The sequence below is a fragment of the Cryptomeria japonica genome, chromosome 3 (assembly GCF_030272615.1).
Source record: "Cryptomeria japonica chromosome 3, Sugi_1.0, whole genome shotgun sequence".
In the NCBI taxonomy this organism is placed as follows: Eukaryota; Viridiplantae; Streptophyta; class Pinopsida; order Cupressales; family Cupressaceae; genus Cryptomeria; species Cryptomeria japonica.
In genome coordinates this window covers 124,333,307-124,361,092 of record NC_081407.1, presented here as the reverse complement: position 1 = coordinate 124,361,092, position 27,786 = coordinate 124,333,307, and the positions used below count along the sequence as shown (strand labels likewise).

General features: G+C 36.1%; 1 protein-coding gene across 1 annotated transcript in view; it reads right to left on the bottom strand.

The window, feature by feature from the left end:
• The window catches only part of LOC131038739 (nudix hydrolase 16, mitochondrial), an 85,738-nt gene that overhangs the window by 22,577 nt on the left and 35,375 nt on the right, over positions 1-27,786 (bottom strand). Inside the window, exon 3 of the mRNA XM_057971277.2 lies at positions 18,430-18,513. Within this exon, the coding sequence (XP_057827260.1) occupies positions 18,430-18,513 (84 nt within the window). The remainder of the gene's footprint in view (positions 1-18,429; positions 18,514-27,786) is intronic.

The following is a 27,786-nucleotide window of genomic DNA, read 5'->3' as shown; positions in this document are numbered from 1 at the left end:
ACATAATTTTATCAGAATTGAATACATTTCATTATAATATTGACTTAAAATTGTAAGAATAGTTTAGAGGATAAAAAGTATCTTGATAACTTTCTCTGATTTATATACTTGAAATATATGCTTCACTATTATAAATTGCTGCTGCTCAACTGAGCCTTCAGGTTAGAGTAATAAATTCCTCACAACTTATGCCTTAGTTCTTCCTTTCAACTTGATCTTCAAATCTGCTTATGAAATAATCTCTAACTCCTTATATAAATTTGCTATAAAACTCTTTTATCCTTCTTGTCAAACCTGCAATCTATCTTCTCATATTCTTTTTATCAAATCTGCATTGAGGAACACACTCTTCCTTTTGGATTTACCTAACTCAAATGATCTCCAAATATATCGCATTAATTGAATCATTACTTTTCCTTTATCACATCTGAATCATAAAATCTGTTTAAACTTCACTTGATTGGTTTCTCCTTGAACAACCTACTTATTTCTTCATCATTCATTATTCATTTTACTTCATGTATCTCTTCACTTCTTTTATCGATGTGTCTCTATATATCTACTGTCCTCTTTATGTTTATTCGATTCAATTCATTGCTGCATTGTTATTCTCCTTGGATGATCTTTGGTGTATTGGTTTCTTTTTGTCTTTTTTTAATAGTCACACCCCATAATCTATTAATTGATATATCTTTCCTTTATATCTCTCAATGTAAGGGAGAGGTCACACCTCTTCATCATGTATGCCCTTTGGCAAGAGACACACCCTTTCACCATTAGCCCCCTTTGAAAGGTTGCAACTCTTCATTATTTCTGCCCTTTGAAAGGGACACAACCTTTCACAATCAGAACTGCACTTATTTAAATCCGATCTGCTCTTCTCCTTCCTAAATTATTCCCCTCAAATTAGGTTATCTTCTCCCTTTTATATCTCATGTTTGAGGGAGTCGCGACTTTTCATTTTATGTTTTTTGACCATTCATTAACTTAATTAAAGTTTAATTATATTTAATTATATTCTTTTATATTTTAATATAATTTTATTTATTTATTTGTATTTTAATTTTATTATTATTTATTATTAAATTTATTTCAAAGGGGGGACATTACACAAGCAATCTTTCGTTGTGGTCTTCTACTAAAAGGGTTTCAATGTAAATCTTGTGTCTCTTATTTAGATCTTGTGTGGTTGTTAGATTCTAATTATTAAAAATTTATCTTATGTTGATTCACCCCCCCCCCCCCCCACCTCAAAAAAATTGTGTGCTCATCAATTGGTATCAGAGCAGCTTCCTTCAAATATAGTCTAACCAGTAGAAGGTAGATCAAAAGAACGCGCATGGCTAGTCAATAATGTTTCTCCACAAATAGAGCTCCATTATTTGACAGAACAAACTACGCATTCTAGAGCATAAGAATGCAAACCTATCAAATGGCTCTTGGCTTTGATATTTAGCAATCAGTAGTGAGTGGTTATGTACCTCCAACATCTCCACCAACAAATCAAGTTGAAAAGAAGGCTAAAAAATGAAAAGGCTATGAATGCTATGTGGTCTATCAGAATCAAAGTTTGTCAAGGTGATGCATTGTGAATCAGCAAAAGAAATCTAGGGCAAACTTAAGAACATCTATGAAGGTGATGATAAAGCTAAGAAGGCTAAGCTCAAAACCCATAGAAGACAATTCGAAAGCTTGAAAATGAAAGAGGAAGAAAATATTGCAGTCTACCTCCTTTGTGTGGATGAAATTGTCAAAACCATTAGAGGACTTGGTGAAAGATTCAATGATTGTACGAAAAGTATTAAGTTCTCTCCCCTTGAGATTTGGTGCCAAAGTTCTGCCATTGAAAAAATGAAGGCTCTAGATACATTAACAATGGCAGAACTGCATGGGATCCTAATAGAGCATGAAATGAGGACTGAAAAAGATAAGTCATCAAAGTGAGAAGCAGCCTTTAAAGCTTCAAAGAAGATGAAGAATAAAGAGCTTGAATCAAGCGATAACTTGAGCAATGAATCAAATGCAAAAGAAGCCCATTTTGTGAGAAAGCTTAAGAAGAGATACAATGAGTACAATGGTAAGCTTCTCTTTAAATGCTTTAACTGTGGAAAAGTAGGATATTTTACTGCTAAGTGTCCACATGCAGAAAATGAAAGTAGCAATCATGAAGAAAATCATAGCATAAAGAAAGGGAGCAAACATCATCAATACATAAAGAGCTACAAACAAGGTAAAGATGAAAATAAGAACTTCCATAAGCACAAGAAAAGCCTCTATTCCAAAGGATATAGTAGCTCATCTGAGGAGAGCAATGAAAGTATCTCAAACAGTGATAGAAAAGAAACTCTCTTCCTAACATTAGAAACAAGGAGTGATGTCTTGGAAAGGGAAGACAAAGGAAAAGAAAAAGTTGCCTCAAAAGAGGAAGAAAATATCGAAATTGATGGAGAAGTATCGTGAAGAACTCATTTGTGCCCTCAGCAAAATCAACAAGATTATTAAAAAAAGGAATTTGAAACAAAAATTACAGCTTAATATGAAGACTGTGATTCAAGAGCAAAAATGTCGCAAAGCCTTGAGGAGTTTAAAAAAGATTATCATCAACCTAAAGATTCAATTAGAAGAGGCAAAAAAAAATAGAAGAAGAGGTGAGAATTTAGGTAAAGACAAAGGAAGAAAACTACGAGGAGCTAGAATCTTGAATTGTTTCCTTAATTAAGGAAATGGAAAAAACTACTTAGTTGAACAAAAGCATAAAATTTGACAAGTGAATTGTTTGCTTAATTAAGGAAATGGAAAAAACTACTCAGTTGAACAAAAGCATAAAATTTGACAAGAGCACCGAAATAGTGGATGATATTATCAACTCCAAAGGTCACCATTCATTAAGATTCATCTTGGCTATGAAGAAAATTAAGGGAATAATAAAGAAGATCAAAATCCAAAGGCTACACAATCACCAAGAAGATAAATGAAGAAAAGCCTAAAGGTCGTGCAAATGCACTCAAGAGCTCCATCAATAATGAAAGCAACAAGGAGAAAAATGATGTCCCACAGGAAACCAGCATTTCTCACAAAATCAAAGACAAATCCAAAATATCTTTCCACCCAAGGTAGTCTCACATGACTAGGTTCCAAAATTCTCTTTGGTTATTGTTTTTTTTGTAATCACTTTAGTCATAAAGCAACGGATTGTAGAGCGCATGCAAGAAATAATTTTGGGTTCTTAAATAAAAAAGTACAATACATTTGCTCCTTTATTGCATTACAACATTGTGTTGTAAGTGCAACAACTATGGTCATACAACACACTTCATAAAAGCGGTTTTATAGAACCTATTATTACGGAAACGTAATTGGTAAAAAATCATTGTTGTATTTACGAATGATCATGAAGATCATTATAAAGAATTACAAAAAATCTCAAAATAGAAAGATTCTAATAAGAAACTAAAATTACAATATATTACATTATTGAGCATTAATAACTTAGGAAAATATAATATTAATGCCCTCCCTTACTGCTCAATCTATCAACTACACCAATAGACCACCTGAATTTTACAAACTTATCTGGACTGAGGGGCTTGGTGAGAATATCGGCTTGCTGCTCCGCTGTAGGAACATACAGCAACTGAATGGATCTGTCTTCAACCAACTGGCGAATGTAATGACAATGAAGCTCTCCATGTTTGGTTCTTTCATGGAAGACTGGATTCTTGGCAAGTTTGAGAACTCCCTGATTGTCAGAGAACAAGGGAGTCGGAGCTCCTTGAGATATTTGCATATCCGCAAGCTTCCGGCGAAGCCAAACTGCCTCACAAGCTGCCTTAACTGCTCCCCGATATTCTGCTTTTGTCGAGGACAGAGCCACTGCCTGCTGCTTCTTACTAGTCCAAGTGACTGCACCGGATCCCAAACTGAACACATATCCAGAGGTTGACTTCCTGTCATCAACCGAACCTACCCAATCTATATCTGTGAACCCACTGAGTGTAGGATCATGACTCCTAGTGTAAAGAAGTCCATAATCAGAGGTGCCTTTCACATAACGCAGCACACGCTTTGCTACTACTCAATGATCAGCCTTGGGGGTTGTCATGAAGCGTGAAATGTAGCTCACTGCAAAACTGAGATGAGGTCTAGTAGCAGTAAGATAGATGAGACTGCCCACTAGTTGCCTGAATTGTGGTTCATCTACAAGAGGAGAATTAGACTTGGCTGACAACTTCAAGCCAGTCTCCATAGGTGTGGAAGTAGGTTTGCAATCCTGCATTCAAAACCTGTCAAGCAAGTTCCTAGCATACTTAGGCTAAGAAATAAAAATGCTACCATCAGTCTGCCAAACCTCAACACCTAAACAATAATGGAGAAGCCCCAAATCCGTCATATCAAAATCCTTACACAGATCCTGTTTGATTTCTGTAATCAAATGTGTTGAACTGCCAGCAATGATTAAGTCATCCACATAGACAACAAGAAAGAGAATATCATCACCAAAGTGTTTGATATACAGATTACTGTCTGAAGGGCAACGCTAAAAACCATGAGCAACCAGGTACTGATCAATCTTAATGTACCACGCTCGAGGTGCCTGTTTAAGTCCATAGAGTGCTTTAAAGAGTCTACATACTTGATGTTCTTTGCCGGCAACCTTGAAACCAGGAGGTTGCGTCATGTAGACTTCTTCCTGCAATTCACTGTTGAGGAAGGCACTCTTAACATCCATCTGAAGGGCTTTCCATCGAAACTGAGCTGCAATAGCGAGAAGAAGACGAATGGTACTCATCTTGGCAGTAGGAGCAAATGTCTCCTCATAATCAATGCCCTCCCACTATGTGAATCCTCGAGCAACTAATCTGGCCTTGTATTTATCTAAGGTACCATCTGCATGATATTGACCTTATAGACCCATTTGCAGCTAATGGGTTTCTTCCCTGGAGGAAGATCAGAGAGAACCCAGGTGTTGTTCTTCAGAAGGCTTTGGTATTCAACATCAATTGCCTGTTCCCACTCTGGAATCTCTTTTGCTTCGGTATAAGTCTGAGGCTCATAAATACTATGAAAGTTGGACATGAGAGCAAAGTTAATTGTATTTTGCTGCTTGCCCTTATTTATGGAAGATCTACCCTCAATGAGCTCATCCGGACAAAGATCATTGATTGTCTTAGCCCACTACTTAGGCCGGAGAGTAGATGTGCCAACATTCGATGGAGGAGGAATAACTAGAACTAGAGGTGGAAGAGGATCTACAACTGGTGGAAGATTAGCATCATCCGGAGGAAATTCAGGTAGTGCATCATCAAATACAGAATCTGCATCATCCCTCCCATCAGGTGAACTGAATGGAAGACGAACACCTAAATCAAAAGCCTTCAAAGGCTGATCCTCATAATTTAGCTCAGACGAGGAAAGCTGAAATGGTCCTCGATCTTCATCAAAGACCAGATCGCAACTGAAGATGACACGATCAGTGTCTATATCAATCAGTCGGTAGGCCTTATGGTTGTCACTGTAACCTATAAACATGAGCTTCTGACTCTTGGAATCCAACTTAGAGCGCTTCGCATCTGGAATCCAAACATATGCAAGAGAGCCAAAAACTTTCAAATGGCTGATCCTGGGTTTGCGACAAGTCCAAGCTTCCTCAGAAGTCTTCCCTTTAACAACATGAGTGGGAGACCTATTAAGGAGATAGACTGTAGTAAACATTGCTTCTGCCCAATACTTCTTAGGAACATTTTTGTGTTCCAACATAGACCTGGCCATTTCTGTAACGGTGCGGTTACGACATTCTACATCGTCATTCTACTGAGGGGTGTATGGTGTGGTTAACTAACCTTTTATTCCATGTGTATCACAGAAAGTGGAGAAAGCAGTAGAACAAAACTCCCCCCCATTATCAGACCTAAGAGTAAAAATAGAACAACCAGACTCTTTTTCTACCAAGGCCTTAAATTTTTGAAATACAGGAAACACATCTGATTTCTATCTAAGAAAGTACACCCACATCTTACAACTGTAATCATCAACAAAACGTAGAAATACCTGCACCCAGTAACAGAAATAGTATTCATTGAACCACATACATCAACGTGGACCAACTACAGTACCTTAGAGGCTCGCCATGAGTCACCATCCTTGAACGGTGTCATGTGTTGTTTCCCAGCCTGACAAGCTTCACAAACTCGTTGATTCTGAGTTTGAATTTGAGGTAGGCCATGTACTAAATCTTCCCGAACAAGCTGAGCAAGATAATGAATGTTCAGGTGACCATATCACCGATGCCATAGATGGGAGATAGAGGAGGGTTTTGCTCTGAAGGCGTGCTCAAGAGAATCACATGTATCCACAAGTCTATAATGACCATGATCCTCAATACCAACAACAATTGTAGTGCGTGTCGCACGATCAACAATAGAACACTTATGTGCACTAAAGATGACATCAAGTTGAGGAGAATGCCACATAATCTGACTCACAGAGAGAAGGTTCAATTCCATGCCAGGAACGTAGTAAACATTGAGGAATATGAGATTCCTCCCACCAGATTGTATCTGAACGTTGCCCTTGCCGACAACTGTATACTCCTCACCTCCTCCAAAAATAACTGAATCAGTATAGGGAGAGAATTTTGTAAACCAATCACGCCTGGGAGTGAAATGCCGAAAAGCACCAGAGTCAATATACCAAGCAGAAGATTTCCCATGGTCTACAGGTCTTTTAGCCATGAAGGCGTAAAAGGCAGACTCTTTCTGCTCAGCGATATTGGCTTTAGGTTGAGAACCTCCCTGCTTCTGTTGTTCGGAAGCTATCCGATTGCGACAATCCTTAATCAGATGGCCATATTTGTGACAATAATTGCATTGAACCTTCATCTTTTTCGAGCCTTCCTGTGACTGACTAGAGCCCTGCGACTGAGAGAACTGAGATGACTGAAATTTGCCTTTATCCTTGTGAAAGGATTTGGCTGCAAAGGCTTGCTCGGAGGAGGATGAAGTGGCACCGCTACCAAATTGTTCTTTCCAGCGATCCTGCTGCAAAAGTTTGGTGCATAACTCTAGAAATTTCGGATCAACATTCGTAGACGTAATGTTGAGAGTCTCTATGAAGTGCTCGTAGGATTTTGGTAGACTTTTGAGGGTTATGACTACCATATCCTCTTCCTCCATTTTCCAACCAATAGCGTCGAGTTGATCTCAAATGTCCTTAATCTTCATGAGATGCTCCTGTAAGGACATGCATTCATCCATCATGATGGACAACAACTGGTTCTTCAAGAAGAATGCTCGGCTTTTGTCGGATGTCTCATGCAACTCCTTCAGATGCTTCCAAATTTCTGAGGCTGATTGACCAAAAGGAATCTGAGGTAGCCGGTCATCTGTGACAGAGAGCTTGAGAAGCATGACCGCTTCCCTATTGCGGTCATTAAATTTGTCTTGATCGGCTCCGACTACAGAAGGACGAGATTCTTTTCCCAAGACAAGATCATCATGGCAGCGATATTCGAAGATTGTCAGCATGCGGTGCTTCCAGGTGTTATATTTTTTGCCGTTGAATCGCTGACTACCTTCCAACATCAAGTTGGTCAATGACGCCATCTTGCACGTTTCCCAATGCACGGAAAACAAAAATCAAAGAGGCAATAGAATGGAATACAAAGCACAAATCCCAATGCAGAAAACAAAGGCAGATATAGGTACAGACTTCAAAAAAACAGATGAAGTACTGCTGACACGGATTTCGAGAAAAAAAATTTGGCTAACCTAGAAAAATCCAAAGACCCCAAAAATCCATAAAGAATCTGAAATCGGAATTTAAATCTGCTGGCACGAAATTTGAGGCACGGAAAATGATGCACCTAGAAAATTCTGATGACGATCCAATTGAGCTCTCAAAAAACCCAAAAACAATCTATTGCGTGCTAAAAAAAGGATGAAATCCACAGTCAAAACGCGAAATCGCGTCGGGGATTTGGCCAAAATTGTCAAAAAACCACGTTGCAATTTTTTTTTTTGTGTTGCAGAGAAAAATCGCGAAATAGAGAATAGCGGAAAAGAAACGTCGCGAGTGCTGCAGAAGAAAGCTTTGTCGGGCACAGAAGTCGAACAAAACACAGAGAAATGCCATGCAAAATACACAGAAAAAATGTCAGTCGAAACTTGGAAAATCTCCGTTGCAAACTGCAGAAAAAAATCGCGTAAACAAAAAAAAGAGCCAAATCGAGGGTTGAGGGCTCCAGTCTGCAGAAAATGAAGCCACACAGAGAATGGTGTCACGACTAGCAGGAAAAAAAAATTTCCAATTTTTCAATAACTAAAAAACTTCAACATGAAATCTTTTGAAAAATTTAAGTTTCCCACTCTGATACCATATTACGGAAACGTAATTGGTAAAAAATCATTGTTGTATTTACGAATGATCATGAAGATCATTATAAAGAATTACAAAGAATCTCAAAATAGAAAGATTCTAATAAGAAACTAAAATTACAATATCTTACAATATATTACATTATTGAGCATTAATAACTTTGGAAAATATAATATTAATACTTGTTGGGAAAATGGTGTCTCAAGTTTGCATTTACATAAGGTTACTATTTATAGTAAGTTTACATTTGAGCATGGCATGGATTGGTCCAAAATTGTCCCCAAAGCTATGGATTGGCGAGATAAGCATGTCAATATTTTTTCTTTGCAAGATCATGTCGAAATTTGAAGATATTAAAGTTTCAAAGTCAATTATGAAGGCCTTAGAGGATCCAGATATGCCCAAAAGTGGTCGTAATTGGGTTATAGCTTGATATAGCACTTCACAAGCTTTGCGACGCTTCAAACAGTTCATCAATCCGACTCTCAGATCAAAAATTATAGCCTCTGAAAGTTAGGTCTCCTAAAATGGGAAATATAAAACATGTTGAACACATAAATGAATTGTAAAAGGAGTTACACGTGTTGGTGTGTGTTTTGACACACCATAGGGCATCTTGGATTGGAGATAAGTTGGGTGTCGCTTTTCAATTAGTTTTAGTTCATTGTTTTGTAATATTGTTTGACGGTTTCATGTATATTATCTCTTATATATTCGGTGTGAGAGATGAAGGTTGTCAGAGTCTTATAGTTGTTGAGTGACGTTCAAATCTCTAGTTGGTGATACTCGTGTGAGAAGCTTGCTCTGCAAATATATTGTATTATGTTGTTGATTTCTGAATAATATATTGGATGGCTTTTGGAGTGTGGGGTTTTCCTCCCAAAAGGGTTTTCCCCACGTAAATCACTATGTTGTGGTATGCATGTTATTTATGTTTATTTTGTTGTGTTTTTGTAAATGTTGTAAAGATTTGAAAAAGTTTTTGCATAACCCTCCTCTCAAAATTAGTGTAGGAAGTTGTTCCAGTACCTTAACTCCCTGTCAAAACCTCCTAAACAAAACAAGGTGGATACCCTTGGCAAGCGAAAGGAAGAACCTACAAAAGTTTAGAAGAGGAAGCAACAAGAAAAACAAAAGGAGAAATATGTGCTTGTGCAAACTGCTTTTCATACTCAAAATGAAGGAAATCAATGGAACATTGACAATGGATGTTCAAGCCACATGATAGGGGACAAAAGCGATCTTCTCACTTTGAAAGAAGTAAAATTTGGAGATAAACCTACAACAAGGATTACTAAAAAAGGTACTCTTAATCTTAATAATGGAAAAACAAAAAACAAAAAGAAAACATCTTGTATGTTGAAGGTTTGAAGAAGCATAATCTTTTTAGTGTTAGTCAAATGTGTGATCAACAACACACCCTCACATTTCATGCTCATGATTGCAAGATGAGGAAGGCAAGTCCAAGAAAAATACTTGCAAATGCAAATAGAACAGCAAACAACCTATACATCCTCAATGAGATCAAAGGAAACAAATGTTATGTGGAACAAAAAAAAATGAAAGTCGGTTATGGCATAGAAGAATGGGCCATATGAATTTTACTAATCTAGTGAAGATAAACACCAAACAAGTTGTGAGAGATATACCAAACATTGTGAAAGCTTCAAACACTCTTTGCAAGCAATGTCAGTATGGGAAATAGACAAGAGCAAGCTTCAAGTCAAAGGAGTACTCAACAACAAAGCCATTGGAACTTGTCCATACAGACTTTTGTGAACCTACAAGAACATAGAGGTTGCAAGGCGAAAGTTACTTCTTGGACCTCCATTGAAACTCCTAAACCTAGAAATCACCTCAGCACATTCCCTATACCAAATTACTCCTTTGGTACACCCTTAAGCCACCACTCATTGTTTATGCATTCACTACACACATCACATTATACTAGCATGCCCTAGGTTTCCATTTTTACAACTCTTGCACCTAGCACAACCTCACACTTAGAGATCACAAACTCCCAATATCTATAAAGACACTGAAGCTAAAACATGCCATCCTAAGGGGCAAATTGAGGCAATCTCCTATATCCATCTCCCCCTTTAAATTTAAACAAGTATTACATCTCATGTGAAGATCTCCAAATTCTACACACATGACCATGAAGGTAAAATTTGAGGCAAACATCCAAACGCAAGCACTTGTTGGAAGTTAGAAACACACCCTACCAAACATGAGCACAACCTATCATACACGAGCACCTAATACATTCTTTGAATCTCTTGTGAATCTCCAAATACTTGTTCCAAACCCTATTTTGTTTTTCGCAACCATCAAACTACATCAACCTTTGAATCAAATATGCCTCTTCACCCTCTATTTGTCAATTTCAATTAGTATTTATCAATTCAACTTTTGTATTTGTGTCGACTTAGTTTAAATATAAAAAGCCTATTATTTTGTAGTTTATAAATGAAAACCAAAGTAGCTTAGTTTTACACAAATACATTGTAGACAAGTGAGAAATAAACTACTAGTTTAAAACTTAAATCATATGCATTTATCTAGATTTTGGTGTACCCAACATACTTACATGGTGTTTCTCATAAAAATTTAAGCACTCCTTGTCAGAAACGAGCACTTAATGTATTTTGCAAATCTCTTGCAAATCTCCAGATACTTGTTCCAAACCCTATTTTGTTTTTTGCAACCATCAAACTACAACTTTTGAACCAAGCATGCTTCTTAACCCTCTACTTGTCATTTCAACTAGTATTTATCAATTCAACTTTTGTATTTCTGTAGACTTAGTTAAAATCTAAAAAATTTATTATTTTGTGGTTTATAAATGAAAATTAGATTAGCTTAGTTACATGAATACATTGTAGACAAGTGAGAATTAAACTACTAGTTTAAGACTTAAATCATATCCATTTCATCTACATTTTGGTGTACCCAACATACTTACATTGTATTTCTTTGACTATAGCCAAGAAAACTAAAACATGCACACCTATAACTACATACACATCCCCTCTCACAAAATCTAAATCAACTACTCTTAAAGACACTCTACACTTTCTCTTTCCTCTATTCACACCGTTTTTATTTCCTCTTATGCTCTCCCTCTTCTTACATTCACTCTCCCCTTTCCTACACTCCCTTCTTCGCCTCCCTCTCTCTCTCTCTACCACCTACTCTCTCTTTCTCCCCTCACATTATTCCCCTCTACATCCTACCCTCTCAACTACTTTCTCCCTCCCATATTACTCTCTACCCACACTCCCTCTTATCTTACTTTTGCTCCCAATCCACCCCTTCAATTTCCTTACTCGCACTTCTACCACTACTTTTCCCTCCCTCCACCCATCTTATCCCCTTTCTATAATCCTTTTCTTTATCGTGCCTCTTCCCATCCATCTCAACCTCTATCCTAAGCCCCACTTTGACTTGAAGATGTCCCTCCCAAATCTCCTTGTCATTGACAAAACCAAAACCTTTCCTCCCACTAATGATCATTTTAATCATGACACACAATTTGAGCACATGAAACTCCATATGTATCAGTTTATTGCCCTACTTGCAAATCCATGATGAGGTAGCCATCCTCAAAGATCACGCTAGCCCTTCCTCTTTAGTCAACTTGCTTCCCCACATGCTTATATATGGGTGAAATCACAATACTAGTTTCCACTTTTTGACCAACTTTGACACTTAGATGAACATTTTGAAAAAAACCTTCACTTTCCGACACCTATAACTTTTAAACCGTTAAGAGTTTGAACTTTCCAACACCTATAACTTTTAAACCGTTAAGAATTTGAAGATTATGTAAACTAATTATTTGTAACATCTTGTTTGTAGATTCTAAATATTTTTTTAATTTTTTTTGTTTAATAAAATTTTATTGATTTTTCCATCTCCCTCAAAAACTAGTTTTTTATAGTAAACAACATTTTTTAAGAGTGATGTGCATCCCGAAAGCATAACTTTTTTTCTATAAATGTTTAAAACTTAATTCTTTTGAATTTTGGTTTTTAACGTCAATACCCAAGGCATGCAATTGGTTTGATAGTGATATAGGTGTACGTTTGAACACATAACTTGTTCTATATATATCAAAATTCAATTTTATTTTTTTCGTTAGAAAGAAGACATCGATACCTAGTGCATAGATATTTTTCAGAATTTTTTTGAATTAGTTTACTATTTTTTCCAATGCATTGAACAAAGAAGTTCATGTTCGGTGAAAAACCTACATTCATAAGAAATAAAATAAAAAAATATTAATGAAATTAAATATATTAAAAATTATACTAGTTGGAAAGCTTATAATAAGGATTAAATACTTAAAAAAACAAAACTTCTAAATAAATTCATTTGACCCCCCAAAAGCTAATGTAAAATTGGTTTTTTATCAGCATTTGATAGATGTAAAGGAGACTCCATTACAAGTATGATTTAGAAGTAGAGAGATTATATCCAAGAAATTTTGATCTAAGAGCCTTTGATCTAACTCTCTTCAATTAATTACTTCAAATGGGGCCTCTTAAAGCTTGAATCATTATATTTTCTAAAAAATGTATGATTTCAGCAAAAATCAAGATGTACCAAAAAGTGAGAACCAACATTATGAGTTCACCCATATCAAACATATCGTCCATGACATTCTTTTGTTCTAATCATTCTCCAACATATTAGACATGCTCATAACAAACTCTTATGGATTAGACATTCTCCAACATATTAAACATATTGCCCACGCCACTCACCATTCTTCTCCTCCCTCTTCCATCCTTCTTTCTTATTCCTTCCACTTCTTCCAAACCATTGGTTACTCCCACCTCTACAACCCTTCTCAACTATTCCTTCCCATCCCTAATACCTATTCTTGTGCCTTTTCCCCCTTTTTCTACCACTATTAAGCCACTTGTTCATTCCTCCCACTTCCCTAATCTACATGTTGTCCCTTGTGCCACTTACCTCCCACACTACATTTCTCATTTTATTTCTACCTCTTAATCTGCTTCCTCCTCTTATGATCCTTCTTCCCAACTTTCATTGTACCCTTTACTTTCTTATTACCCCACTTCTTACACTACTCCCTATCCATATCCCTCATTACACAACTTGTCCTATCTTGACCCTCACAACTTTTCTTCCTACTTTTCCTTATAATGTCGTCCTTCTTCTTCTTTATCCTTATCCTCCTACTACCCTAGCCATGCAACATATCACACATCACTTTGATGTAATGTGAACCAAGCTTCTTGCTAGAAGGCCACAATTGATTTACATCATAATCCTTTATTCACTAACATTATTTCCCATCCTTTCCCTCTTGCATTTGTGGCCCCTCACTTTAAGATGTGCAATGGAAAAGGGGACCACATATTGCTTGGGCATTCATTCAATACTCTTATTTGGATTTTGTATATGATAGCTGCCCTTTTGCAAAATTGTTCCCCCACACACTCGAGTTATGCCCCTAAATGATTCTATTTTCTTCCCCACAATTCTTCACAATCCTTGCACATGTTATTGTGCAACATTTTCAAGTCAACACTCACTTGAAGGTTAATTTCATTAATTTGGCACGATGCAAGCAACATACTCATGAGCATAGTTTGCAAACTCTATGAGTACTCTCCAAGTTGCCGAGTATCTATTTTTTTTTAGGCGAGTTTTCACAACATTAACTCCCGCATTTTTATAAACACAAAAAAACATGGGTAAAAATGTCAACGCAAGTAAAAACTGGTTAAAATGCGTTTTTCAAATGTTTTTGCTATAAAACCATGCATTTTCTCTTTCAAGATGTTAATTTTTAGTTGAATAAATTTTACAAAAAAAAAAAGGTTTCTTTAAGAGATTTTAATTTTTAGTACTTTCTAAGTTGCTTCTGGTTTAGATTGTGTGAAGATTTTTGACATCAACGTTTTGGATCAAACTTTCTAAGTTGCCAAGTTAAAAAAATTTGGCTTGCTGAGTGCTCTCCAAGCTTGATCCAGTGAACTATGCTCATGAGCATACAAATCCTTTTGTAACTCGATTCCAATCCTTGCTTTCCAAAATGCATTATCATCTACCTGATCATGAGCTCTAGCATCTCTTTGTCAACAATCTAATAACACCTATTAAAGACAAAGTCCTTTTCAATTATCACGCTTCTTTCTCAAACCTTTGTGCCAATCTTGAAGACTATAAGACCAAGTTTTTGGATGCAGATCTTGTCTTATACTCCACCTTCTTTTGTTTCTCCTCTCGTCCTTCCATTTCTTCTGAACTCCCTTCTAAATTTTCAAACCATCCCTTCAAGAAATAGATGCTAAAACATCCACTTAAAATGGGAACCGAGAATGGAAAACACAATCCCTTTCTTGCCAATGAAAATCAGGTCTTTCATGTATTTGTGCAGCCTTACAAGCCACAAACTAGAACCAAAAATCCAAGCATCCTTTTTTATGTTGATTCTTTGTTTTTCAATTGCTTATTTTGCATGAATTGAGTGGTATAGATTTATTTAGTTTTAAAATAGTGAATACCAGTCATTGAATAGTAGGGCATAGATGTATCAATAAACACAAGAAGCATTCAAAGGAAGGGTTTCAGAAACAAAAAGCAGACACAGTTTATGGGTGCAGTAGAAGGATAATTGCATACAGAAATGCCTGCCACCATAGCAGCTTGGATTTACCCATATGTGCAGCATTCTACTTATGAAGGACAGCTGTATTATCACCAAACTAATTATGACATTATTAGACCCAGTTTCCTGAATATGAACGAAGGCAACAGCCCTACAGCAAGTCTAAGGAAGCATATGAATCTAGTGCAGAGTGTTCTTTAAAGGAAACACAGCGCTTGGTTCATGTATTGAATAAATCTGCACTTATACAGCTGGCAAAATACTTTCCTACACAATAAAATTAAAAATTGCACACAGAAAAAATGAACATTCAAAATAAGAATGAATGTGCTAAAAATATTACAATATAAATCTCCATTTCTTCTACAAACAGATATTCTGAACCATCTGCAACTTCCTCTCCATCCTTCTCCTCCAACCTTTCTCTAATACCATTGTAGGGCCAGGAATGAAAAGCAAAGAAAAGATTGGAAAAATGAAATAGACAAGAAATTAGACAAGAAGAAACTATTCAATGATTATCCTATTCTATTCATCATAAAATGTACACATTTATCAAGATGAACTCACTATTTAATTGATCTTCAAGATGATTGTTCAATTTCTAGTACATCTAGGAAACATAGAATATAAAATATTATCCTACTACACCTAGGATTATGTACAATAGTGATACATGAACAACATTTTGAGCTTTTACATCTTAAATTTTAACTTTTTTTTATGACTTACACTGATTTAAATCAAAGGATTCACACAATTGTCAATAGATACCCCTAGATGATGTTGAGAGACATCCCTGGACCCCCCTCCTGTACCAGAGGCATATTTGCATCTCCAAGATGCATCCTAGGGGTCAGGATATGTCTCCTTGCTAATACGGTTGCAAAAATTGCTCCTCCAAAGTCAACCCCAAGTAAACCAATTACCACAAATTGCTCTTCAGTTCGAAACGAAATTCAAAATCCATACATATCAATATGTCTCCTTGCTACTACGGTTCCAAAAAATGCTCCTCCAAAGTCAACCCCAAGTAAACCAATTACCACAAATTGATCTTTAGTTGGAAACAAAATTCAAAATCCCTACGCTTGACAACAGCTGCAACACTCCTAGTCACATGATCTCAGACATATGGACTTCAAGCCTTGCCCTGAGATCAATGATGCAAACAAGCTCCTAACTATTGATGTTCATACAGAAGAAACTACTCTAGATTAGTAGCAAAATTATCTTTATATGTTTCCATTGACGACAATCAGTTCACCAAAGGGATGAATTCAAAAATAAGGCGAAAAGCAGTTTGTAACCTATTTGCCTAAACTCGTACCAAAATCCATTTCTCTCACACTGCCAAACAATTTCATCAACTATCCAATCAGAATCATTTCTGATGTAACGTAACAGCAACTAAAGCATTTAAGAAGCTCGAGCATACCCTTTGCTGAGAATCAGCCCAATGAGATAAAGGCAGGTATGTTTGATTATATCAAAGGCTTTATAATAATCAAACACGTAATAATTAAGCAAAGTGACTACCCCATGGCAACAGAAACACTTTATATACCAAGACAAATCTACATTATATGTGATGATGAACGTTTTATGCATTGACATAATCACTGAAGCGAAGTAAACACTACATCCTTCATGAGCAACCAACGACAACAATCAACCAATCCTCATCAATTAATTTATATAACAAAATGCAACAGCAAAAGTGCACCTTAAATAGGCTTGTTATTGTTCCATTTTCAAGTTTTCAAAAAAAAAAGACTTCTAACAGAGATGTTGATTCCAAGATTTTGACATATTCTTAATAACAAATTTGTTGCATATGAAAATCAAATTAGAAGTCACTTTATTCTTCAGATTCACACCTGAGGCTCACCTCAGACTCATTAATGACACACGTTAGTCTTCACATGGTGTTTGTTTTGGCACATCAAAGACTTAGCAGTATTTATAAATGTATTTTGAGTGGCCCTCTATAAAGATGCATACATCCAATATTATGACAAAAAAAAATATTCTGCAATTTTCTAGAACTTCTGACAGAAATCATTTTGCATATTGAATGTTGCACTTGTTCGCATATCAATAAATCATCACGTGTAAATGAGGTAAGATTCTAGATGGAGAGTTTGGTTATCTTGCTTTCTCTAAAAAATCATGAGCGCAACATTTCAGACCAACAAGTCACCCTACAATTTTAACCCCTTATATTAATATACTTTAGTTTTCCTGCCTAAACAGTTAGTTGTACCTCCATCCTACATATTTGTGTTCTTACAAATCCATTAGGCATCATATACTAGTAACAAACATTTTGTAATTTGTCTAGCATGTATCGTACAAGATATTCTCATGTATGGGTATGGAATGCATTTTATTCCCTTGAAGATTTATTTTAATCTACCACATACACTCCCATCTATCAAAATTGTTGATGCTTCTAAGGGCATATAATATGTCCTAGCCTATTTAGAAAATCTTTTAATATGCCCTACTCAATAATGGGGAACATATTTGAATAAGAAAATCCTTGAGACAATAAAACTTCAATATTTGTATTTCAAGTCAAGATCACAACCCCCTTCCATATCAAACTAAAAAAAATCAATTTCATAGGAAAAGCATTAAAAGGCTTTACCATTTTCAAGCCAAAAGGCCAACACTACGAAAGCCAAGCATAAGTAAGCATGAATCTAGTTGAGTGCTATACACATCTTCCAACACTGCTCCAAAATTTAAACTACATTAAACTTGGAACAAGAAACATATGTAGCCAGCCAACAGAAAAAAACGATCTCAAGAAACATTACAAATCAGTAACTACTGGGTTCCTAAGAAAATTAGTACCACACAAAACTATCATTGGACTGCTTGGATGAGGTCTTAACTTCCTTGAAAGAGTCCATATGGTGCAATCAAGTGACCGGAATTTCTTAATATTCCAAGCATTTTGATTTCACCAAAAAAAATCACTAGACATCATGCATCTAATGATGAGTGGTTGTTTTTTCAAGGACTTACTAACTTTTAAAAGCAGAATTTATTAAGGGAAAAAAATGTTTACTAAGTTGAAATTTCTATTTTTCATCAAATAAAGTAGTACACACTAAAATTCCTATCATACTTCTAGCGAATTACTTGATACACAGCAAGGTTATAGATCCAATCACATAACCTTCACCATATGGCAACTGTCAAAGGAACCATATGGCAACTGTCAAAGGAGCAAGCCTCATACAAGATGCACGACTAGAAAGAAAATTGGTAATCCACAAGGAAAATGCATGGCAAAGTGAAAAGAGCAGTAATGATTTAATAAATGAAAACAAGATATAACTCAAACAAATAGATATAATAGGAAGTTCTCTTTAATTATTCAAAAATACACTTACCTTAATCTCCCCTCGAACTCCTGCTTCTTCTAGTGCTTCTCGTCTAGCTGCCTCCTCTTTGGTTTCATCTGTTTCCCACCCTCCCTATTTTAGGAGAGCCATTATTCCAAGCATAATCATTAAAGCACTCTAGACATTGCATATTTTTTAAGAAAGTTCTGAATGCTAGACAACATATGCCCAAGGAAACAATGATGCTATTGTACATTTTGGTATGTGTCCTACTTCTCAACAAACCAAGAAAACAATTATGACAATGAACATTTTTGCAAAGAAAAGTAGAAGCTCACAATCTCTGATGAATATAAGGTCATTAAACTATAAATAACCATTAAAATTACTAATAGAGAACATTAAAAAATTCATCTTGAATATCTTGACAGACTAAATGAAAGAACTAAAGGGTAAATGCCAAAGCTAAGGCCCAAGTTCCAAAGTAAAAACTCAACCAATAATAATGTTACTTTTGCAGGCTTTGTACTGTCTCGAATAGTAGAGTAATCATCCAATCTATGTCCTAAAAGGCCCAAACATAAAAATTCAGTTGATCAAAATGATCAGCCAAACTTCTTAACCTATGCTAACAATGAAGTGCATGGAAATTCAAGACATGCTTTCACTAACTCCAAGAAGCAGCATTGGACAAACAGAGTGCAGAAGCATAATAGAGGCAAGGGAAAAGTGCAGGAAGGCTCAGGAATCTCGTGATCCTGGAGCCCACACCACTTGAAGAATTTGCCACAGGTAACAGGTTTGGCTTGGTACAAACCTATGTTGCTGGTTTGGGTATATATTAAATATTAAAAATAAAAAATATAAATATATTAACTATATAATCAATATATAAATATAAAATAAGCTTGACCATAAATAAACAATTACTAAATAAAAAAGCAACATAAATATACTAATGCCTGATCTTAATTGTAAAATAAAATTAATAATGAACAATGTTTATTAAATCGTGATCGTGATAGTATATGAATAATCGTAATCATAATTAAAATATAAATTTGATTATATATATAAAAAAAAACGACTAAAAATCACTATCCAAGAGGCAAAGGAAACTCACATCCAAACAAGATCTTGAATCAATCTCCTTCCTTGCTCATTAGATGAGGGAGATGTTTTGGTACAATCTTGCGAGCAAGAAACAAGGTGACAAGAGGAGAAAAAGCAGCTCAGATAACTCGGCTTTGGAGCAGCGACTAAAGTTCCAGTTCCCATTAAACTGATCATTTCTCATTGTATCACTCTTATCCCATATCAGGAATCCAACTAGAGAGCCCAATTTACCCATTAACACCAGAATGCCCAATGTTTATCATTTTAACAAACCTGTTTTTTTCTAAACTAAAACAGACATTTATTTTTAAATTTGAGGTGCCGAAGGGTTCACCTATGGCATAGCTAGGGTGGACACCTTGGGAATTTGTGCATGGAACCAACCCTAGACTCATTACAGTACAAGGGCCTCCAAGGACAACCCCTACAACTGTTGGCATTATGGATGAATTGATTATGTGTTGCATTGATGTTTTATCATTGATGTCAACACTAGCTATTATGATTGGTTACCGGCAGACAGGTTTTGGTTACTGGTAGAAGATCTAGTGTTACCTGCAGAAGAGACTATCTATTGGACACTTCCGGCATGTTTGGATCAGTGAAATATGTTTGATTTCATGTATTATATGCTCCATGAGCATGTTTTGGTCAGTTGGTATTGGCTTGGTAATCGGATGCTATCATACATGGTAGATGCTATTTCTGGGAGTTCACTCTATTGGATTGTTGTCCATTTATCTTGAGATGGTTGTAGCCTCTCTGTAGTCAATGACTCTTTTGTAATGAGCAGTACGCTCTAGGCAGTGTGTCTTCCTGCATGTGCAGGCCTCTCATTGTATCACATACTTTCTGCAGAAGTATCATCTGACTGTGGGTAGGCTTCCCATCGTGGTTTTTCCCTTTTCGGGTTTTCCACGTACAAATCATGGTGTGATGTGGTACGGTTGTTTTGCATTGATTATCTATTTGATTGTTGAGTTACATTGTTTACCGGTATTTGTGTCTACCAGCATCTACTTCTGCTTACCGGTATTTGAATGTTTATGTGCTCCGGTTTAAGGTTGTATTGTGGATTAAATGTTATAATCTGTTAACAACTGATTCACCCCACCCCCCCCCCCCCCTCTCAGTTATTCAGCGGTTATCCTAACAATTGGTATCAGAGCTTTGGTCCTCTTTTGCAGAAGCTTAACCGCTTGAGGTAGATCCTATGGCAACTAACACTTCTAATCCACCGGCAACTATTTTCAGAAGAGAAATCCCTAAGCTTGATGGAACAAATTATGGGATATAGAAAATTCGAATGGAGACTCATCTTAGATGTCTTGGCAAGGATATTTGGGAAATCACTGAGAAAGGATACACACCTTATGATCCGGCATCTGGCAATCCTGCTCCTGCAGACTTGGATAAGAATATTGAAAATGATTGCAGAGCTAGAGAAGCCCTCTTATGTGCACTTACTGATCAGCAGATCATGGGATGGACTAATAAATCATTGGCAAAGGTTATGTGGGACAAATTGCAAACTTTGAATGAAGGTAACCCTACTGTCAAAATTGCTAAACTTGATGGTTACCAGGTAAGATATGAAAACTTGAAAATGGAAGATAATGAGAGAATTGTTGTATTTATGGAAAGAGTAAATGAGATTGTTATGGGAATTCAATGTTGTGGAGGATTTCTAAGTGAAGATGAAATAGTTTCCAAAGTCTTGAGAGCCCTTCCACCGGCTTACAAGATGAAGGCAGCTGCAATTAATGAGTTAAGAACAATGGCAAACACTTCAATTAACAAAGACATTCTGATTGGGAAATTATCTACTTTTGAGCTTGAAGAATTTGGATCTTCTGGAGTTGTAAAGTTTGAACCTGCTTTTCATGTATCATCATCATCATCATCTATCGGCAAAGGTGATTGGAAAGCCCTACATGCAAAAGAATTGGAAGACATGAGGAAAGAAGATGAAGAACTTGAGCAACTCGAAACCTTATTTGCTAGAAGAGTACCTAAAGGACCAACTGGAAGTAAGTATGATGGAAAAGCACCTTTTAAATGTTTTGCATGTAATAAGATTGGTCATTTTGCATCTAGATGTCCTGAAAGGAATGCAAGGTTTGAGGAAAGAGTTAAGAAATCTTTTAAGCCTAACCAGGATAGATATAGATTCAAGAAAAGTAAACAATACTACATAGGAGATGAGGAACGAGTAACTGATGACTCTGGAGATGAACAGGCAAAAGACTCTGCTAGTGAATCCGGAAATGGAAAGGAATGGGTGTTCTATGCTTTGAAGGAAGATGAACCGGAACCGGCTATCAAGAATGAAGAAAAGGCCCTGGCAGCAAAAGTTGAAGATAAGGATGAATGGGTAATTGATAGTGGATGCTCACATCATATGACTGGAGATAAAGGGAATTTTTTGTCCCTGCAAGAATACAATGGCGGTCAAGTCGGATTTGGAGATGACAAGGCATGTATGATCAAAGGTAGAGGTATTATTTCTTTGGATGGCAAGCATAATACTGATAATGTCTATTATGTAGAAGGTTTAAAGCATAATCTTTTGAGTGTTGGTCAATTGGTTGATAAGGGTTTCCAACTTCGGTTTAAAGATAGAAAATGCAAAATCATTAACAAGACTAGTTTGGAGATTGCAACCGGTAATCAGACATGAAGTAATATCTGCCACTTGAACATTGGTAACAAGACATGCTTAATTGCTCATATTGATGAGAGTTGGCTATGGCATAAGAGGTTGTGTCATGTTAAATTTGATTGTATTGTTAAGATCAGTTCAACTAAGGCAGTTAGAGATATACCTAAGATTATGAAACCTCATAATCCAGTATGTGGGTAAGCAAGTTAGAAGTTCTTTTAAGAGCATACATGATAAATCTAATGATGTACTTGATTTGGTTCATACTGACTTATGTGGTCCAGCAAGGACTAGAAGCTTTCAAGGTGATAGGTATTTCATGTTGATTATTGATGACTATTCTAGAATGATGTGAGTGACTTTTCTAAGGGAGAAGTCTGAAGCTTTTGAGAAATTCAAGATCTTTAAAGCGAAGGTTGAAACTGAAACTGGATTGAAAATCAAATGTCTAAGATCAGATCATAGTGGTGAGTTCACTTCTCATGAATTTAACAGTTATTGTGAGACAAACGGAATCAGAAGACAGCTATCTGCACCTAGGACTCCTCAGTAAAATGGAGTAGTGGAAAGAAAGAACAGAACCATTTTGGATGCAGCAAGATCTATGATGATGGAAGCCAAATTGCCTCATATCTACTAGAGAGAAGCAGTAAGTACAGCAGTCTACACATTCAACAGAGTTCACATCAAAGGTGAAACCGGTAAGACCCCTTATGAACTATGGTTTGGACATACACCTACTGTTAAATATTTCAGAATTTTCAGAAGTAAATGCTATATCAAAAGAGATGATTCAATTCGAAAGTTTGATCCTAGATGTGATGAAGGGATATTTCTTGGTTATTCAATTCAAAGCAAAGCATATAGATGTTATAACAAAAGATTGCAGAAAATTATTGAGAGTGCTAATGTGAAAGTGGATGAGCAATACAGAAATCATTCTATATCATACGGCAGGGAACCGGCAGTGGAAATGATCATAACTGAACCGGCAATGCCTCAACTGGTACCGGAAGCTGAGACAGTTACACCGGCACAATCAGAAAATTCAACTGTGACTGATGATCAGAGCAATGAACCTGAAGTTCAAAAGACACCAAGGTATGTAAGATTAAATCATTCTGAAGATCAAATCATTGGAGATAGGAACAAGGGAGTTATGACTAGAAGGAACTGGCTAATGAAGAGGTATGTCTTATTTCTCAAGTTGAACTGGCAACTGTTATTAAGCTTGTAAGGATAAACATTGGTTAAAGGCTATGGAAGATGAATTAGATCAGATAGAGAAAAATGAGACTTGGTCTTTAGTTCCTCAGCCTTAAAATAAGAATGTTATTGGAACTAAATGGGTTTTTAGGAATAAACTAAATAAGGACGGTCAAGTTGTAAGAAACAAGGCTAGATTGGTTTGTAAAGGATATTCTCAAATGAAAGGAATTGATTATGGTGAGACATTTGCACCTGTAGCTAGAATTGAAGCTGTTAAACTATTTATTGTCTATGCAACTTATAAGAATTATAAGGTTTATCAAATGGATATTAAATGTGCATTTTTGAATGATGAACTTGATGAAGAAATTTACATTGAGCAACTTGATGGGTTTTCACTGACAGATGATAAAGATATGGTTTGTAGATTGAAGAAAGCTTTATATGGATTGAAACAGGCTCCTAGAGCTTGGTATGCAAGGTTGGATAAATATTTTTTGAAGCTTGGTTTTACTAAAGGCAGTGCTGATAGTAATTTATATTATAAGATCACTGATAATGATATTCTGATTATTGAAGTATTTGTTGATGATATCATTTTTGGAGGAGAAGATAAATTGTGCATGGAATTTGCTAACAACATGAAGAATGAATTAGAAATGTCCATGATTGGTGAGATGAGATTTTTCTTAGGTTTGCAGATTACTCAAACTGACAAAGGGATTTTTATCTGTCAAACTAAGTATCTGAGGGAGTTGTTGAAGAAGTTTGGTATGGATAATTCCAAACCGGTAAGTACTCCTATGGTGACAAGTGAGAAATTATCTATCAAGGATACTTCTGCACCGGTAAATCCGACAAGGTATAAGTCTATGATTGGTGGTTTGTTATATCTAACTCAGACTACACCTGATATTATGAATGCAGTAACTATTGTTTCAAGATATCAAAGTAATCCTAAAGAAAATCATGAATGTGCAGTAAAAATAATATTCTGGTATTTGCAAGGAACAACAGAATATGGTTTATGGCATTCTAAAAGTGATGATTTCACTTTATGTGCATATACTGACTCAGATTGGGCAGCAGATACTTATGACAGGTTTAGTACTTCTGGTGGAGCTTTCTTTCTTGGAAAGAATCTGGTTTCTGAATCAGCAAAAAACAGTCATGCATTTCTTTGTCCACTGCACAGCAGCAACTAATTGCACTCAAGTCTTTTGGATGAAGCAAATGTTGAAGGATATCAGAGTAAATTGTAGTGAACCGGTAGTTATCTACTGTGATAACTCTGCAGCTATTGACGTGTCTAAAAATCCGGTATTTCACTCTAAGACTAAGCATATTTCAATAAAGTATAACTTTCTGAAAGACAAGGTAGAAGCAAAAGAAGTCAAATTGGTTTATGTGAACACTAAAGAACAGATTGCAAATATATTCACTAAACCACTGTCTAAGGAATCATTTGAGTATTTGAGAGACAGGTTAGGGGTTTCTGCCCCTCCGACAGAGACTTGATTGATGTAGTTTGTCATCAGTCTGGCATGCATTATCAAAAACATTATTCATTCCGGCACTGATGAGTGGTGCTACTACTCAACGGGAGTAGTCAGCTTTGAGGTTTACATTATTGCTTTGATATTTTTGTCAAATTTTTGGCATTGATGTCAAAGGGGGAGTGATAGTAATGTGAAAAATCATTCAGAACTCTACAGAGACATCATTCACAGGGAGAGAGCTATTGATATTCAGGTGATTGTTGGTTGTCTTCCACAGGGGGAGACTTGTTTGGCACTTTTTGGTACTTAGATGTTTTTCACATCTAGTGTTGCCATCAATGCCAAAGGGGGAGATTGATGGCATTATGGATGAATTGATTATGTGTTGCATTGATGTTTTGTCATTGATGTCAACACTAGCTGTTATCGGCAAAAGAGACTATCTGTTGGACACTTCCGACATGTTTGGATCAGTGAAGTATATTTGATTTCATGTATTATATGCTCCATGAGCATGTTTTGGTCAGTTGGTATTGGCTTGGTAATCGGATGATATCATACACTCTGGTAAACCCTTACCGACATTGGTTTAAGGCTCTACCGATAGAGCTTTCATTGAAGAATCTTGACAAGATGCATAAGTGGTGTTGATGCGGCTTCTAGATGGATTTCAGGATGCTGAAGATGTTCTTTGATCGTGCTTCAACTGCTTGAAGACATTGCTTTGGCGTGGTGGACCCAGAATAGGTATGGTACCTATCTAGGTTATGGACCGGTATCATGCTAACATGTACTCTACACGTTACCAAGATGTTTCGAGATGATTTATGGATTTGTTATTGTTGTTTTGATCTTAAGCCAACATGGCATATCATTGTAATATGGATTTATGTAATATCTTTTAGGTGGCTGACCTAATTGGTTTAGGCCTTAGGGTTTGTATAAAATAATGTAAGATCTCATTTGTAGATCGTGGTATGGAAGTATGTATCGTGGTCATAAATTGTAATATCATATGCAAAGGATCAGGTTGATCATAGGTGATCGAATTGGGATTAAGGAAGAGATCAAAGGCCTCTGGTATTGAGCTTAACCAGGATTGTAATCAGGCATGGTAGATGCTATTTCTGGTAGTTCACTCTATTGGATTGTTGTCCATTTATCTTGAGATGGTTGTAGCCTCTCTGTAGTCAGTGATACTCTTTTGTAATGAGTAGTACGCTCTAGGCAGTGTGCCTCCCTGCATGTGCAGGGCCCTCATTGTATCACATACTTTCTGCAGAAGTATCATCTGACTGTGGGTAGGCTTCCCACCGTGGTTTTTCCCTTTCCGGGTTTTCCACATACAAATCATGGTGTTATGTGGTATGGTCGTTTTGCATTGATTATCTGTTTAATTGTTGAGTTACATTGTTTACCGGTATCTGTGTCTACCGGCATCTGTTTCTGCTTTACCAGTATTTGAATGTTTATGTACTCCGGTTTAAGGTTGTATTGTGAATTAAATGTTATAATATGTTAACAACTGATTCACCCCCCCCCCCCCCCTCAGTTGTTCACCGGTTATCCTAACAACAACATAGTTACAAACTTGTATAACAAGGAGCTACACTTCCTAGAGGGGTTCAACTATAGCCAAACTTGCTCTTTGTGGGACAAAATAGCAAAAACAAGCAACCAAAGGAAAGTTGGGTCAATTTCTCTTCTAACTCTTTAAGTGAGAGGTATCTAGAATCCTTTGTACAACTAGATTGGCTCAACTGTAAGCATAAACATAAGCCTTTAATATCAATGAATATTTAATTCAAGAAATCTTGAGATAGAATATGGTGGTACATGAAAGCAGCAGTCAAGCATGTTGAATACAAAATTATTCCACAACATGGCAAGTTGGTATGTGTTAGAAAAGGGCCCATGAATAATATTGTAAATTTTTGGCAAAGGCCTTATCGGTTATCACAATTTTGTTGGCAATTCATTGGTAAATTCAACATCTAGATTTAAAAAGCCTGATTATTTTGTTAGTTTCCAAAAAGTTATAACTGAGCAATATAACAATTGATGTAAAGCTGGCAATTCAAACATCGTAAAGTTGACAACAATATATACTTACTTATTGTGTTAAAATATTCCTTTTTTAAGTTTTCGAGTGGTAAATGTTAAAAAAATGTAATAATACTCCTTTGATTACTTTTGTCTAATTAGTCACGAGTGTTAAACCCCTTTAACAATATGTCAAGAGTCATTTAAAAGAAATAATAAGCAAAAGGATCTTACAAATGGAACTTACAATATAATTCATGCTGTTGTTCCTTGAAGTAATAATAGCGTGTGCCCATAGCATGTGAACATAGAAGTGGAGGATAAGCAAATTGAAACTAAATTCCTTTCCCATCTAACAATTTGTGTTCACATTCAGGCCCAAAACTGATGTGTCCATATAAGGGGGAGAATTTAGGCAGAACAAATAAGGATGACCAATTCTTTCATGACTGCAGCCATGATAGGAAGATAAGTAGTTTGAATTATCACAAGAATAATGGCAAATACAACAAAGTAAGAAACATGTGCTATTGAATACTAACAAACATGGAGATGTGTGTACATAAATTTCTTTAATTAAATTATGGCAGGAACAATGAAGGTGACGATATTTGTCCAAATTTAATTGCATGTTTTGAGTCAATCTTCATTGACCTGTATTTCATGAGCATTTGTTCACAAGAACTCATATACCATGATCATTAATAATCCACTTAGCACTCATTGCATCTCATTGATGCTCACCAAAGTGAACAACCAAAACTTCTTGAGAGATCATCACCTAGTACTACTCTAGCTCAAATGCACTTAACCTAGTACCTTCAATGCTTGTGCTTTATAAACCATTTGTTATAAAGCTCCATAGCTCATTCAATT